At 39.0% G+C, this 17175-nt stretch overlaps 1 protein-coding gene across 1 annotated transcript; it reads left to right on the forward strand.

Annotated features, from left to right (window-relative positions):
- Positions 1-7870: 7870 nt before the first annotated feature.
- On the forward strand, positions 7871-9029 carry lhfpl3 (LHFPL tetraspan subfamily member 3). Its single transcript, XM_010776589.1, has 2 exons — positions 7871-8800; positions 8974-9029. The coding sequence occupies exons 1-2, from the start codon at positions 8365-8367 to the stop codon at positions 9027-9029; spliced, it is 492 nt and encodes a 163-aa protein (XP_010774891.1). The 5' UTR covers positions 7871-8364.
- Positions 9030-17175: the final 8146 nt, after the last annotated feature.

Consider the following 17175-nt stretch of genomic DNA (forward strand, 5'->3'; position numbering starts at 1 on the left):
AGATGTAGATAATAATAACAGGAGAACATCGTTAATCCAAAACATTATGTAAAGCACACTAGGGAAAAACACAACAAGAAAGTTTACAAGAAAATACAAATACCGTACGAATATCTGTGTTGCAATATCTGTTCATACTGCAAGACTCCACATCTTATCTTTGAGTTCTCACAGACTGTAGGCAGGATTTTAGAAATCTTCCACACACCAGTAAAAAGAAAAACATTCAAAATACTTTTGTTTGTTGCGTTGTAATAACTGTACAGATTAAATCATTAGATACTACACATAAGGAGGGTGTTGAAATACTAGTGTGATCAAGTACGATCCTTAAATGTCTGAGTCCTCTTTTATCCACCCTGCATTTACATAACAAAAAAGGATCCTCAATATAAAGTATTTATCAATATTTAATATATACATGTTCTCATATTGAGCATACCACCATTTACCAACACCGCAATCACTGCAGGCGTTACAAAGAGGACAATAATATCTTGTAGCTAATTCCATTTAAACCGCCCTGCTAACACTGTAATCTCACGAGGAGCTGTCAGCTCACTGCAGCGCTGAAACTGTGTTCAGCTCTATTCTGCACTAGACAGACTCACATTCTTTGTGGTTTACACACTGACGGGGGTCACTCATGGCCGCTCTGTTGCATGCCAGCAAACAGGGGGGGAACAAAAGATGTTCCCTCCCCATCTCGCACAACAACGAAGAGGGGAGAATGAAAAGAAGATGGAGAGGTGAGCAAGATGAAGCACAGACTAAAGGTGAAGGGACAGGAAAGAGAATAAAGACAGGAAAAGGGGGAAATAAAAAAAGGTGCTTGATCTTTGAAGCTCAGGCTTAAAACAACATGAGTGGCTGCATGGAGAAGGTAGGAGAGAAAAACTGCAGCATTGTGATGATGAGGTTATTAATCACGAGGTGTCAGGGGGAATCTGAAAGTTATTGATATTGTAATATCTTTGTCTCACTTATGTGTCATTTTCAGGTAAGGATTGGAAATGAAGGTTGGAGGGAGGCGGCAGGAACAAGTACTACAAGATTGGAATACCAATGCACCTCATTTTAGACATGAAGGGAATGAAAGTGGCTGTTTAAAAATGCAGCGCCAGACAGACCACTGCCCTCCATCAGATCAGAGAATGGCACACAGATGGAGAAAGCTCACTTCAAAGACATAAAGCAGACGGACTGTCAAGTCAAGTAGAGGCAAAAAAAACGTTTAACTCTTAATATTACTCCTTAGTTTGAAAACGGCCATTAGGCTGTCCTCCTTAAATGTATTGAAAAGCAAAATAATATTTAACTCCGTGTCAAAGACAAGCTAGTTTGGGGATTGTCCCTGGGGAAGAGTGTGCTGTAAAATTGATTGAGATTCAAATTTACAATCTAATTATGTCTGAGAGGAGAGGTCTATATCGAGCGCAGGGCAAACTGAAGACTTATTTTATTATCAGTGCTTTATCATTTCTACCAGCTGACCTTTCAAGGATATACACACCTTTATTTCAAGGTAACTCTGCATTGACGGTTTATAGCGGTTTAAAATGATTCATTTACAACTTTCTTTGAGCAACTTTAAAATGATGAGTCTTGGGTTTAGACAAAAGTAGAGAAAAGCTTTAAGTGTTTTTTCAGGCATCAATAATGTCAAATTTATCGAGCTAATGTGTGCTGCTTGTGTTGGTAGCCTTTGTGCATTTCTTACACTTTGTTCATAACAAGAACATATGAAACTTGAATTAGTGTAGCACACAGGACCAACTTCCAAAAAGTGGGGTAATAATATCTGGAACTTATTTATCCACAGAGAAGGAAATGCTTCTTGGATTTGAATGTTGCTGTTAGCAGTTAGCAAGCTAGTTAGCCGCTAACGTTTGCAGTCTAGCTAGAGCAAACAAAGTTTATTCCACTTCTTACACATAGACTCAAAGTTTCAACCTCTGTGGAGATCTAAATATTGACCGGCCTCGCTACAATTGCTAAACACAAATTGGACAATGCCTGTTTAGAGCCTTGGAACTCCTTCAAACAAAAATAGTAGACAATGTTGTTGTACTGAAGATGTGAGAATGTGCTCACAAGTGTGTTTGCAAGCTACTTAAAACACGTCCCAGTGGCCCACAACTCTGCATGCAGTGTCACAGAAACATTCCTTCTTATTTTAGAAATAATCAGCATAAAAGTTATTCTGATAATCCTCCTGGGTGGCGGTATTGTTTGCTTTCTGTTGCATGCCGCCCCCCCGCTGTCTCTCGGTTCACTGGAGACTGCTTCAGAAGTTTCTTCCAAATGCCGCCTCGTCTTCTTTGAAGTTAGTCCTACTTGGAACAGAGTTTTTCAGACGAGCTTTAATCAAAGCTCTCTCTGATTTCCTCTGAGCACAGACTATGTTTTGGGGAGCAGGAGGTCGCTCCCCCATGCAGAGGATCCAATCAGCTGGTTGGATGAGGTAGAGATGCTGCATCGCCATGGTGACGGGCTGCCTGCAGACTGCTATTTGGATTTGTACAGACGAGTGTCAGGACACCTCAGTGCTGTGAATATGACAGAAAAAGACTGAGGATTAAAGCCAGCCACGTGTCCATATGAGACACACATGACTCACGTATGACCGTAAGCTTAAGCAGCTTAGGTGGAAGTACAGGAGGACAGCACTCATTTATCAAGGGGGGATTTAGAAACAGGTGTCCTTATTAATAAAGACTCCCGACAGTAAATCTGCCAACATGTTGCACCCCAGACAGGAATAAAAAAACACGTGTTAAGCATTGAAGCCGACACCCTTGCAGTGATACGCTTTGTGAAGCTCGTAATTGTCATGGCTCCTCGACGACAGGCAAGAGTAAAATATTTAAGTCTATCTCTTGTAGTCAGAGGAAAGAACCCACATGGTCGGATTATTTGAATACGATCCAAATCATGTTGATCAATCCTTGTTTTATTTAAGTGCTTTCTCTTCTCTTCCTCAGATAGTGATGACAGCGTTCTTGAACACAACTTTGGCAGAATCTTTAATGTTGTCCCCGTTTCTTCTTCCAAAACCGACTGCCTTTGAAGTCGAGTCGAGGGGATTGCTCCTCTGTTTCAGGAACCTCTCTGATCTGAGGAGATGGCAGAGAGTACATGTTCTTCTCTTTTCTTTCAAGCTTTCCCCTCCCTACTCCTGAATTGCTCTCTTTTTGCTTTAATGATGACTGATTACATGAGGAGGAGAAAGAAATACAGAGCTCCATCTCACTGATATAAATCCACCTAGCACCAAGCAGGTAAGAACAATGGAGCGCTGAAGAAGGGTCAACCAGTAAGAGCTTGTATCATCAAAACAAAGTTATTTTACTAGCTTATCAGGAGCTTTTGTCCACTCAGCCATGAGGGGTTTTATATGTTTACATTATATTACTGAACTTATCCCTTTCGTCTATTTTGGCTTTAAAAATTAGACGTTTGCGTTCTTGACCTCTGGAAACAGCTTTTATAAATGTACCACAAGGGCAACTTAGTAGCTTTCCTTGCTGTTCAAACTAGTGTTTATCGGCTCAAGCATTGTTCAACACCACAGAACTATATGTTAAAGTGTGGCGAAGATCAAAAAGTTCCCAAATATATTATGCGTTTCGGAAAAAGGCTACTTTATTTAATACAGTTTACTTGGGGTCTGTTTGAATCTACATTTTTAGGGAAGTCCAAAGGCATCTCCATCTCCAGGAGAGGAATGTTAATGTAATCTCTCTGCTGTCAAAATCAGTTAAGTCAAGATCAGAGATTTAAAAAGGTCCCCTATTATACTCTTTTTCATCAATATATTATAGTTCTCACACTGGTGCTCTAGGAGGAGATTCAGGTGATAAGGTGGATGGGTGTTACCTTGGTTGGTGATTGGCTAATGGTTACTTAACCCAAAAATACATTATGACATCACAAAGTGGCCAAATTCTGATCAGCTCATTTTCAGACAGGTTTCTATATAAATGGATCAGGACAAAAGGAGAGCCAATCTTTTTTCCTGAAACTTTCAGAATCTCTTTACACAGAAGGGACACATGCTTATGTATCAAAGACGTGAAAAAGTGGATTTTGCATAATAGGTAACCTTTAAGGGAACATAAAAAGGAAAAAAAAATGTTACGTGAATGGGATATTTAAGTATAAAGTGAAATTAATATAAATGTCTTCATATTGTTACGCCACTGATAGTAGGATTCGTGCTGCTTCAAGTGTCGCCACTCTTTGATGTATGAAGAGAAACCCTCATGCTGCCACTTGTCATGCAGCTGTGATGCTTCACCGCTCTCCTGGCCTTAAGTCTGTGACCTGAAGCGGCCAAATGGAAAGAGTTTGAACCTGAATGGGGGGTCATTCAGCTCCCAGACGGTGCCCCCATCCTTCCTGCAGCTCCTGAAGGGGCACGCTGATCCTGAGCAGCTCACCTTGGCAATCTCTTGGAGACAGTGAGAGTGATGGGATGCTGCCAGCGGGAGCAGAACGGAGAGTTTCCATGGCAACCGGATAGCTCGGAGGGAGGAAAGGCATTAATGGGTGGCTGAGGTGGCTGCGAACATCACTGAAACAACACACGTCCCCTCTCAGAGTCCGTGTTCTCTGATCCGTGACCTTTGGAAAACGGTGACTGTAAACAAACACTACCGGGCAGAAGCAACCGTTTACCCACAAACACACACCTAAGAGAGAAAAACACATCACTCAGACCTAAGAGAGCCTCCTGCAAGTGTTGTTCCTCTGGTGTAATCTTAAATAAGTCCACTGGGATGCAAACACTCCCACGGCTCGCGCTTCTCAACTCCCCCGGCTAAGTTTATCAAATAACGGAGAGCCACGGAGCCTTTTGAAGTCCTCTCAAGCTCGAACCTCATTTGTATTCTACTTATGCCCCCAGTTTTCACTAAGCTGTCTTTGATTCGGTCCCTCCCGCCAATATGTTTCCAGTGTTGGAGTTGTTAGTCATGTTTTCCACACAGCATGGGTCCCTCCGATGTGCCGCTGTTATAATCGTCGGTGGATGATCAGTGTAATTAGGCGTCTACCTCGGAGGAAAACCAGCTGGAGGAGACGCCTTGTGCCCCTGAACCGATTTGTGTCCCATTCGGAGCTAACTTCTTTGGGTAAACATTTGTTTCTGAATAATGACCGTTATGTTTCTCATCAGTCAACCATATGCAGCACTTAAATCTGAGGCCAGAGAAAGGAGAGTAATATATTCTGAATGTAACGTCTGTATGATGGCTGAAAGGCTGCAGTCATCAAACAGCTTCCTCTCACGATACAACAGTATTGATTGATAAGAGAATGGGATGATGGTGGAAAGGAAATGTCCTGCTGAGAAGTGGATCTAATGGATCCAAGTTTTGTTCTGGCTCATTACTGAGGAAATGAGGATGCACTTTAGATCTGCAGAGAGGACCAGAACGAAGGATGTGTGGGCTATATACTGGTATTAAAAAGGCTGAGAAAGCAGAGAGAGTAGAATACAAAGAGATACAAAACTGGGATGAATAAACATTTCATAAAGTAAGCTGGGTCCATGTAAAGATGGCAACGTTGTACCGTCTTTAGTATCAATAAACCACATTTCTAGATTTTAAATTTCAACACACATTTTTTAAATGTATGTAAAGTTTCATATTTTATATTCTTAATCATTTTTTAATAGACAGTGCAGACTTCACCTCTCTCTATGTTTCAGTCATATGTTTTGTCGTAAAGTTGTGTCTAACGTTACCGTGTTGACTTGAATGAGAAACATATCAATATTTTGTTGTTGATCTTTTTTAAATTATTTTCTTACCTTTCTTTCCTTTTTATTGTATTTAATGTGATTCTGTTTATATTCCATTGAGTTTATATAGGGAGTAGGGTTAAAGTGTGTAGTTAACACCGCTTTTTATAATATAAATGTGTTTCAAAGTAGGGGAAAACAAATACAAATGAAACTAAATCAAGTAAAACACTTTTTGCTATATATGAAAGCAAAGGGTTGACATGAGATGATGGGCACTGGTATATGAAAGTGTTTTCTTTTGCCACAAGCCTGTCAAACAGCAGGGATATAACACAAGTCAAAGAGGCATACCACTAAGAATCCACATGACATTAGCACACAGCGTCGGCACATCATTGTAAGCAGTGACATCTGTCAATAGAAATCAGTATATGCCATTAATAAGTATGTGTTACAATGATGTGCCGACGCTGTGTGCTAATGTCATGTGGATTCTTAGTGNAACCAGTGCCCCCGTGATCCGAAGATCAGCGCACTATCCACTGAGCCACAACCTCCCACTTACAAAATACACTTGTAAAGATTTTAAATGTAGAGTATACTTAATACAATGATTGCTGTTTTCCATTGTATAGCTGTGTTTTACTTTATTAAATGAGTTTCTTATCTTTTGTAAGGTATGTTAGAGTCCAATTAAAATGATTTTTGTGCAGGTCAGCAGGTGCTATAAGTCTGAAATATTGTGTATCTTAGCTATACAATATAACATTGTTTTTTAATGTAATTGTATAATGTGTTTCTCCTGTAATATATCTGTTGTTTTTTTGTAAGGCAGTTTGACAATGTGTATATCCCATAACTAATGCTATATGCTAAAAAAATAATGTAACCCTGCCACATGTTGCCATTTCTCATTAATTTAGGTGAAGTCGAAGCGAAATAATATAGGTCCACTTTTAGTGTATTAATGCGCGCCACCGCAGCCAGGATCTCACTTCAGATCGACACGAGCCTACATACCTGACCCATGAGCGACAGCAGCATCCCTGCCTGGACCTCTCTGCAGGGCAGCTTCTTTGAGACGGTCTGCAGCCTCTCCTCCTCATATCCTGGCTGTTGTAACAGTGCTGACATCATGCTCTCCGTACTACAAACCACAACACGGTGTTTAAGACTGCGAGGAGGCCAGTGACAAGCGGCTACAAACAACCAGGCTAACGTTAGCTTTCTAAACGTTCACTGACAGCACACGCACAACCTCACACAACTCGTATTCGGTCAAAAATGTGACCAGAACGAAACATATTTAAGAAAACAATGCACTGTAAACACGGCAGGGAACTTTAATAATATATATGCCAGAAAATAAACTGTGTAGCAAACGTAAAAAGCGATGAAAAGCTACATTAAAAGTTGAAAACGGTAACAAACAGGAGGTGGACACTCACATGAGTTTCGCGCGCGCCTTCAGATTACGTCAAATGACGGTGTCCGGTCACCAGCCAATCGCAGATCACACAAAGATTCATGGGTAATGTCGTTTTTAGCTCTAAAACTGTTATTGTGATATAAAGAACTTCAGAAGATTGTTTTTTAAACACATAAATATAGACATTGTGCATATGTTTTTATTGTTCTTTATGTATGGATGTGATGCACACATTATACTTACATGACAACTGTACAGCTTTATCTGCTGAGCAAAGTAGAAAGGAGAAAACATGAGAACATATAGCCTAATAGTCTTTTGAATGATACATAACAGCATAGACAAAGGCAACATCTGCGAATATTGAGCTTTTATGGTTTTGTTATGATATAATTGGAAGCAAACATAATTAAAGGTCCATTTACGCCGTTCATTTACAGTCTAATGTTGTTTAATAGTTGCATTTGTGTACGGTAATTTCGAGGAACATGTTCCCATACCTCTCTCACATAATTAGGGTAATGTGAAGCAGCTGTTAGAGGGGGATTATGTGAGCATTACATTTGGGTGCATTAGCCACACTGTTGTAGTTTGTTATTATTATGATTGTGTGTGTTGAGATTTTGCGCGTGCTACTTGAATAATACGTCAGACGTGGATTAAGAGATGTGGGCTGGCCCTGTGCAGGCTTTCCTCCTCCTCTGATTCACCTCAGCTGCAGCTGTTGGTCTGTCGGAGCTCAGACGGAGGAGCATTTCAGCAGAGTGGAACCCAGACATGAGCCTGTGTGCCGGGGGAACAGTCTCTGGCTTTACACACGTTTCAGGTAACGACATCTTTGAAAAATCATCAGGACAAATGTCGGATGAATCCACTGGCTTCTGAATGGATTCCTGAAGCGTGTTTTTTCGGAGAGCGCGTTTCGTTTTTTGCAAGAGTGATGAATGAAAACCAGGAGGAAAACACCAGAAAACAAAACCCGACCTCGCCATGGATGTGAGGGTGCAGTGATTCTATGGAAACAGCTGTGACTGTATAAAGTCAGAATAAAAAAAAAACCTAAACAGCGACAAGTTCTGCAGAACACAGCATTTTTGCCTTTTACGGATCAGATGCTCAGATGTGAGTTCGCTGAATACATTGGTCCTGAGCACCGAGCAGACCCCTGCACTCAGACCGGAGGATGATCCCCGGGGTCCCCAGCACGATAACAACCATGATCCCCGCCTCCGAGGCTGCCAAAATCTATCAGACCAACTACGTCCGGAACTCCCGCGCCATCGGCACCCTCTGGGCCATCTTCACCATCCTCTTCGCCATCGTCAACGTGGTGTGCTTCATCCAGCCGTACTGGATCGGAGACGGCATGGACACCCCGCAGGCGGGATACTTCGGGCTGTTCCACTACTGCATTGGCAACGGGCTGTCCCGGGACCTGACCTGTAAGGGCAGCTTCACCGAGTTCAGCAGCATCCCCTCCGGTGCGTTCAAGGCCGCCTCCTTCTTCATCGCCATGTCCATGGTGCTGGTGCTCTCCTGCATCGGCTGCTTCTCGCTCTTCTTCTTCTGCAGCACCGGCACCGTGTACAAGATCTGCGGCTGGATGCAGCTGGCTGCAGGTAAGAGACTGGCTACAGGTTGGAGTTCTCAAAACACTTCAGTGTACTCATATGAGATTCATAGTTCAAAATATTATGAGATGAGTTCTCTCCCTTATCTCCCCTTATCACAAAGTTTAGAATACAAATTTAAACATTCTGCAACCAGAAATCTATGTTCTCCTGCTTTTTAGGTTTGAAGATCCGAGTAGAAATGACTCGGAGCTTAAATAAAAGGCCATTGCAATAAATTACAGGTTTTATCTTTTATGACATTTTATTATTTATCAGGTCTAGATCTTTATTGAGTATTTGACTAGTAAATCAACAAAGTAAACACCCTTTTTTGATAAATGATACAAGTACTCTTGTACTATAGAGATATACAGGTTTTATATAATGGTAAACTGCATATCTTTGGGTTTTGGATTGTCAAAACAAGGCATAGCCTTGGATTTCAAGAGGATTTTTTTCAATATTTTCTGACACATTATAGACCGAACAATGGAGCAATTTATCTAGAAAAGAATCAGAAAATGTATAATGAAAATAAGTAGACGTTGCAACAGCCCGACATGCACAAAGTCTGTACCTAAAAATCTAGATGTTCTCCAGACTCCTCATTTGAGCTCTGTTGAGATGAGAACAAGAAATGTAATGTATCATCATATGAACTGGAATTGTCCACAATTACAGGTTTTAATCAAATCTCACAGCTAAGATTGCAAAAATTGAGGAGGATAAAAATGCAGATTGCTTTCACTTAAGATGATTCTTTCGCCTGCTTTTTTTGTGTTGTTGTCTCCAATGGTTTTGGCCACAGAGCCCTGTTATAGTAAAAGTAGTATTTGGTTCATTTTACACTAAGCATATCTCGAGTCTTGGTCAAATATTATGTAACGATCTGAAGTGTAGGTGTAGTGGCCTTGAGGAACGTAAAACCTTGGATTGAAACTGTGAAACACACTCTTGGGTCCTGATGCCATTAAATAATAGTAAAAAAGTATACAAGCGTTTCTAAATTGCATTTTTTGTTGGGGAGGCTTCTCTGATACCTGAATGTTAGAAAAGTATCTTGAAGTAAAATACATTATGTGAAATACTTTCTTTCAGGTAGGCATCGTACTGTTTCAAAGCAAATCCATAATACAGTCATATATCTGTAAACTTCAGTAAACTCGACTCTGTAAGACTTATTAAACTGTCAACTAGAAATAGTAAAGTCAAAGCAAACAGCATTAAATGGAAAAATACAAATGATTCCTTTTCTCTAAATGAGAACATAAAATGTATCTTACATCTTTAAACCCACCATGCACATTAGATACAAAAGAAAAATACATGTAAAAGGGAAAGGAGAAAATACGATCAAAGGAAAAGCAACATGTAGTCAGTGCCTGACCCAACTGCTTTTTTTTGTTTGAATGTTTTTTTTATTCCAAGCATCCTCGTTGAAGCAGATGGAGAAGATCTTGATTTCCTTCCAAAATGATATTTTCAAATAACTGGTGCAGCTCAGTTTAATATATTTCAGCCAACTATTTCAGTACGCAAGGGATAACTAAAGCAAGCATTTTTGTTGATATTTATGAGCCTCAATTTTAAATGTGCTTTTGTTGCGACTGTTCCATCATCTGCTTGCATACACGCATTTGAATCAGTGGGAGCTCAGAGAATATCATGTGATTTAAAAAAAACAACCTTTTGAGCATCAATTAACGCTTACATTTTATTTTTTTATTTTTGTTTTTATCCTAACATCACGATTTGAATATTTATTAATGCCTGCTTGTAAAGCCCAGATTGTTCTCAGAGGAGAATTAAACTTCACAACCAATACATATCACATTCATAGCTTCTGTTTTTTCATGCAGAATAAAACAGCGGCTAAATATCCATTCGGATTTAGGGTGAACATGTGTCCCAGAAGTCTGTTGATTACCAGTTTTAGAAAAATAGTAACCAGAGGCTAATGTAATTCCACGTTGCATAAACCATTAGTCATAGATATTAGGAGAGCCATTGGCCAGATGCGAGGCTATTTTAAAGCAGAAAAAAGCTTTTTCACTAAAGTATCTCGAAGTATCTCAGCTTTAAATTGGATTATCTTGGAGAAAAAGCACTATGATGAGCTGTTTCAGAGTCCTAATGAGTTCTACATCCTGCTAGTTTGACGGTTTTATTTCACAGATCAAATTTGCTTCTTATTCCTTAGAATGCATAGAAGTAGAGTCCCAGTAGAGTCTCCAGTTTACCCACCACGAGAGAAGCAGATGTGACGGTTTGCACCACATTGATAAAGAATGAAAATCATATTTTCAGCTCTGGTGGTTTTTGTTAAAGTCGTAAGGAGTGGTGGAGAGTAATTAAGGAGGTTTATTTTAGCAGACAGTACATAAGTAATACATTTCAGAGCAAAACAATGTACATCTTACCCCACTACACTTGGCTAACAGCTGTAGTTACTGGTTACATTTCAGATCATATTTACATATGAAATTGGAAACAAAAAGGTTATTTTGTATACACTGTTTGCTGATTATATTCCTAATTAATCAATAAATCATTAGGTCCATCAAATGCCAGATAGTGATAAAAATGTCCATCATGACACTCCATTACCAAGATGATGTATTCAAATTGGTATATTGTGTACTTACCAACAGTCTAAAACACAACATTTTGCGTCAATATCGGTATTAAAAATATATCCATTCATAAAAAGATGTTACCCAGAGGGTAAAAAAACCATTTGTATAATAATAATTAAAAAAAAGATTCCAGCAAAACAATTAAGGTTACTTATTTACAAAGTACAATTTGTAGTATATCTTATACTTTTACTCAAGTAAAAACAATCTTAATTGATCTTCAATATACTTTTGTGCACTCGCAGCCCAATTCAATGTGACCAATATCTCTTATTCTCATCACAGCCGCTGTTAAAGTGGCCATTTAACGGTTTTCTAGGCAACAGAAATAGCTGATACCGAGGTTGTCTAAAATCCAAACGTGATTGCAAAAAAAAATGATAAGTCCTCCCTGTGTGATGTCTTTTAGGGTGTATGAAGCTGCTGTGATGGGCGATCACTAGCTCAGAGGCAGCCCTCCTCTCCCACAGAGGGACGTCCTGAATGTTTGAAGAGCTCTGCCTTGATGGATCAGGGCACTTTTTTGAACTATAGCCAAGAATTATGACGATTGTTGTAATGAAGTAACCATGTCATTATTTCTTTGCGATTTTTAAACAACATTTATGGTTATATAGTTTGCACAAATGTTTTGCATAACTTTGCACAGTAGCCGTCATTCTTCCGACAGATCTGCCTTAGGTCCCAGAGAGACAACTTTAATATATTATTCTTGTTTCTCCCCTTCCTTATGCTTTCGGTTTGGAATTCCTCAACAAACCCCATTTTTAAAGCTTCTTATTTATTATTTAAAATCAGACATAATAATGTTAAATTGCATTTATTTTTTTTAAAACACACCTTCGCAGTCAGATAGATCTGAACCTAGTTAAACACCAACTGGAGATTTATTCATCAAACACCAAATGAGTGAATATCTTTTGGAAAAGCTGTTTCCTCTTTTAGAGACTTGTAATGTATGCCAAGGAGCTTTTCTGAAATATTGTGTAACCATCACTAAGACATTTATCTGCTATTAATTCATTTCACTTTCTAGTTTCTTCGTATTTAGTTTTTATGAAATAGGGAGACTGTAAAAAAACAGTATGGAGAATGCCAAATAGATTTTTTACAACCTTATAACCTACAAGGTTACTAATGGCTTATTATTTATACAGAGAGCCATAAATAGGTGATGTATTTACCATTGATAGCTCCATTAGAAGCACTTAAAACGCCTTTTTTAAAGCATATCAGAAAGAAAACAGGACGATGCTCAGTAACCTGGACGGCCTCCAGAGCTAATGACCATCTGGATCCCACAAATTCACAGGCATGATTTTCTCCATGGCAGTAACAGCTGAAAATGTTCTGTATGTGTAAATCAGTAGAAGACCATTGAATCAGACGTTGGTCAGCTTCCTGTGCCTTTAGTGTGTAAGTGGCTTTCGGAGCCAAAACAACATTTGTTGGAGTTTATTGATCTAAATGTTGATTTCCAGAATATCCAGAGGATCCAGCAGGGGCGGCTGCTGTTCAGCTGTGTTGTTGTTACGCTGTGAGAGTGACAGAGAACACAAAGGCTCTGCTTGCCTTATGTTTGATGCATGATAACAGTTTGATAAAAGCGTCTGACTGACTGATGTCGTTATACCGATGCTCGGTGTGCCGTGCAGTATTCAATTTTACACCTCATCAGAAAGATGTCTAGTGGAACGGGGACGTGCTGCTTTTCACGTCACATTGTGTGCTTGAAAAATACACCAAGACGCTATCACACTGTCTGCTGAGGAGAGAGATAGATAATGAAAACTGATCCAGGGAATGTTTGAAAACTGAAATCTTCCTTTTGTAAAACTTGTTTTCTGTTCATGATGTAATCCAATAAGAAGTGGAGTGTACATCTTTTATACTCCTCTTGTCTTATCTGAGGTCAGAAATACAAATATACTATAGATTGTATGTTATATTTCTTCATGACAAGATCTACGTAATACATTTTCATGAATTCATTTATTTGTCTCGAGTAAAAAAACACATTGTAGTAAAAGCTCTCTGTTTACAAGTCTGCCATCATACCAACTCAGTCATAAAGGCATAATGTTACATTATTATCATCATCAGTTATTTCTTGCATTTGATAAGTGAAACATCTTATAGTTGCATGTCCCTATATCGTGTAGTATTTAACCAAACCCAAACTTAATTTGTTGTTCCAAATTTTAACATCCAGTCAAAATAAATGGCTTTACTCACATATCGCACCCGATAATACAAATGGTGTACCTGCCACTATAACAATAAACATTAAAAAAAAAAGGAAGGAAAGAGGTTGCTGGCAATAATTGGCTGTGGGTCAAAGCCTATTTAAAAAAAAGCCACATTAATGTGAGCTCTGTGTAAACATTTGCACTGTAGATGAGATTAAAGGCAGGGAGCTAATGACATCAGCCCCATCTTTATCCCTTCACATAAAATGAAGCACCGGAAAAGTCTGAGAGGCTTTACAGTGATGTCACATGATCACACATGAGACTAAGACGCAGACATAACAGAGACACATATGCACACACAGACAAAACAAACTAGTTTAAGCTCAGATAGGTCACATATGATGGATGGTGATTTGTACTTGCTTCAGAAGCATTAACAAAAATAGAAATGTTGACCCATGCAGAGTAAATGATCCAAACAAGACAGCCAGCCAAGTCAGCAGACGCTCACAGATCTCACCCTACAGACTTGTTCTAATACTGAGGATTAAGAAAGTGGATCACCTCCCTTAGCTGATGAGGATTTTAAAGAGACAGTAACCAATTGCTGACCTCCATCAGCCTTAATAGACACTTTGACACTTTCATACAAGTAGAAACTTTTAGGAGACACTTGACTATATAATCATTATTTGGTTGAATTAAGCTTAGATTTGTGACTAAATTGAACTCAACGGATTAACATTCGAACTAACCAAGAGAGGTTGACAGAATAACCACACTATAAGGTATATTTTTGGTAGCTAATCAGGTCTAATTAATATTTGTCTGAGCAATTTATTAATGTTTCGCCCAGGTTGGATTAAACTAAATGGACCTTGTAATTAGTTTACTTTATCAATAGCTTTTTCCAAGAATGAACAGTCTCTAAAGTGCTCTGAAATTGCCTATTGATGCAAATGTAATGTATGAAAAAGCTGAGCTACAAATTCAACATTTTATAAAATAAGCACGTTTTTAGTTTTTTAAGAAAATGAAATATAATTTACCAGTTGAATCTTACCTTACCATTACAATATTAGGTTGTTCTGTGCTTACTAAAAACAAATTAATTGACTTTTAATACATACACATTAAACAGTAAGAGCTTCATGTAATGAAGCGCCAATAAAGAGCTTGAAATGTTTCCTTAAAAGCATACCCACCAGATGATCAGCAATATATTACAGGTAGTCACCAGAGAGAATAAATCAGCGTGAGCGAGGCAATTTAAACATGTCCCAGAGGGTGAGGTGTTATTATGGTGTAACAAAGTGCATTGCCAATAATAAAAACAGATAAAATAAATATTTTACAAATGCACATACCGTAGGGTATGGTAAATTTACTGCTAACCAGAATACATCACGCCATGTTACATAGACATAGCTTTGCCTTCACATGCTTACAATGACAATGCTAACATGCAACTAGCTGGTGTAATTTTAACCACGTTTACCATTTTATTCACTGATTTGCTTCAATTGTACATGAAACTTGTAATTGTGTAAGCGAACTAGTTTCTTTCTGATACGTTTGCATGCTCAGAATGTCAATAATAGCAGTTATATTTGCTACAGTATATTCACCATCTTAACTGTGCATGTTTGCATGCCAACATTTGTGTTGCGATGCCCAAAATATGTATAATTTCTTCATAGAATTGTTTGGCAAGCAATCCAATATTTTTGGAATTTTCTGGAACAAAAAGGTACATTGACATTTTCGTTAGTCATTCCTTAAAGCGATTACAATGAAATATATGTTATACGTTTTAATGGGAAAAAAGCCTGGCTATCATCAAGGTCACATTTATATTTGAGCCAGTTACTGCCGCTTGTTGATGAATAACATGTCATCCTGAGGTGATGATGATTTAGTCTTTTATTAGCCGTGGCGTGATGGACAGATGGGACTGTTGGAGCTCCTGGAGCAGGTCCAATGGGAAGCGAGGGTGGAGGTGTGTCTGATTGAGGAGTCGCAAGGTATTTAGAGCTTTAAGTGTGACTGACATCTCTGATTGCAGAGGAGTTAGGACCAAAATGAGCAGAGAGATGGAGATTATGTGAGACCAAGAAAAAGGAGAAGAACCCATCAGGGCTATATGAATTACGCTCCACAAAATGGATACTCCTCTATTGAGGTTAAAGTGCAAATAAATGAACAGCAGTGATAGGGGTGTACATTAACATGCCTAACAAAACATGATATCAGCATCAAGGCCACAGATATAGGCACATTTGTGTATGACTTTTTTTCTTCACTTTTTAAATCTTTGTATTTAAACTGCATAAAATAAACATGAACCCAAATGATTATCTTTTTCTACCGAGCTTTTATCATCTTTCATCTCCTCACACTTTAAATGGATTTCCCTCATTTGCCATTTCATCTCCAAAAAATAGGTTTAGCCTAAATATGTTGACGATTCTTGAGAATAATTCCTTTTGTATCTTTTTGACATGTCAACAGTTTCCCTATAATTGGCTATTTGTTGTAAACTATGTGCACATTTAATCGGTGCATTGTCGCTATATATTTAAGTGCAATTTGCTGCTACATAAATTCGATAAAGATTAAGAGTGTTGTTTCATTTGTCGTTGTGCGTGGACCTAATATTCTCAGAGGGTCCGTCTCTGTCTCTGTTAACTACTGGCAAACACTTTCTATCATCAGAATAATGTGTACGTCTGTGCTCTCTGATTGCTTTCTATTCGTTTTAAACGCCTTATTTAAAACTTAATCGCACTTTCATTGCTTTGTTCTAGTCAGGTGCTTTATGGGGACAAGCATCCTCACAGGCTCCATTACCTCTTCATTAAACCAACTATGAGGTGGCTGCTTTAATGTCCTTGTTGTTACGACGGCTGAGGGGAGATTCCTCAGCATTGCTTTTTATAAAAATATATCAAGTTTAACTTCTAATTAAACCCTCACTAGGCTTGCATGGAGCAACACAAAAGTCTAAATAGACATGTCTCTCTCTCCTAGTCAGCCTGTAACGCTGGTTACTGCAGAGTTTGCTGCTTTGGAAGACCGCTGGCATTATCATGAGCTGTGCTGCCCTTTTAAATTGGTGGGAAGATGATGATGATGATGGGAAAGTGTCCAGTTGCCAGCCAGAGGAGGCTGAGATAGCGAGATCTTTCCCGAGGTCTCAGCATGATGTGGACGTGCTGAAGTCATAGGGTTTAATATCACTCCTAATCAGGTGCTAGTTATGGAGCAGTGGGAGAGCTAACAGCATGGGGTTGGGACGACAATGAGAGGAAGAAGATTGATCAGCAGCAATGAGTCTGACATCCCTGGTGTGTTGTGGAACTGTGCCAGTGTGTATGAAAGACAAGAGGTTTATTCAGACTGAGTGGGAGTATCACTGACTCGAGCCGTGGATGTTATTTTACCGTCTGTGTTTTGATCTGCTGTTGTATTATCCTATTGTTCTATGTATCCATGAGGGAGCGTCACTAAAGAGCTTGCCCGCAGCTTGAGGGATCATTGACAAATCCCTCAG

The sequence above is a fragment of the Notothenia coriiceps genome, unplaced genomic scaffold (assembly GCF_000735185.1).
Source record: "Notothenia coriiceps isolate Sejong01 unplaced genomic scaffold, NC01 NC01_scaffold00017074, whole genome shotgun sequence".
NCBI classification, from domain to species: domain Eukaryota; kingdom Metazoa; phylum Chordata; class Actinopteri; order Perciformes; family Nototheniidae; genus Notothenia; species Notothenia coriiceps.

Coding starts and splice junctions, on each gene's coding strand:
- lhfpl3 (XM_010776589.1), top strand. CDS start 8,365: ATGATCCCCGGGGTCCCCAGCACGATAACAACCATGATCCCCGCCTCC. Junction 8,801..8,973: donor CTGGATGCAGCTGGCTGCAG/GTAAGAGACTGG, acceptor CCTGCTTTTTAG/GTTTGAAGATCCGAGTAGAA.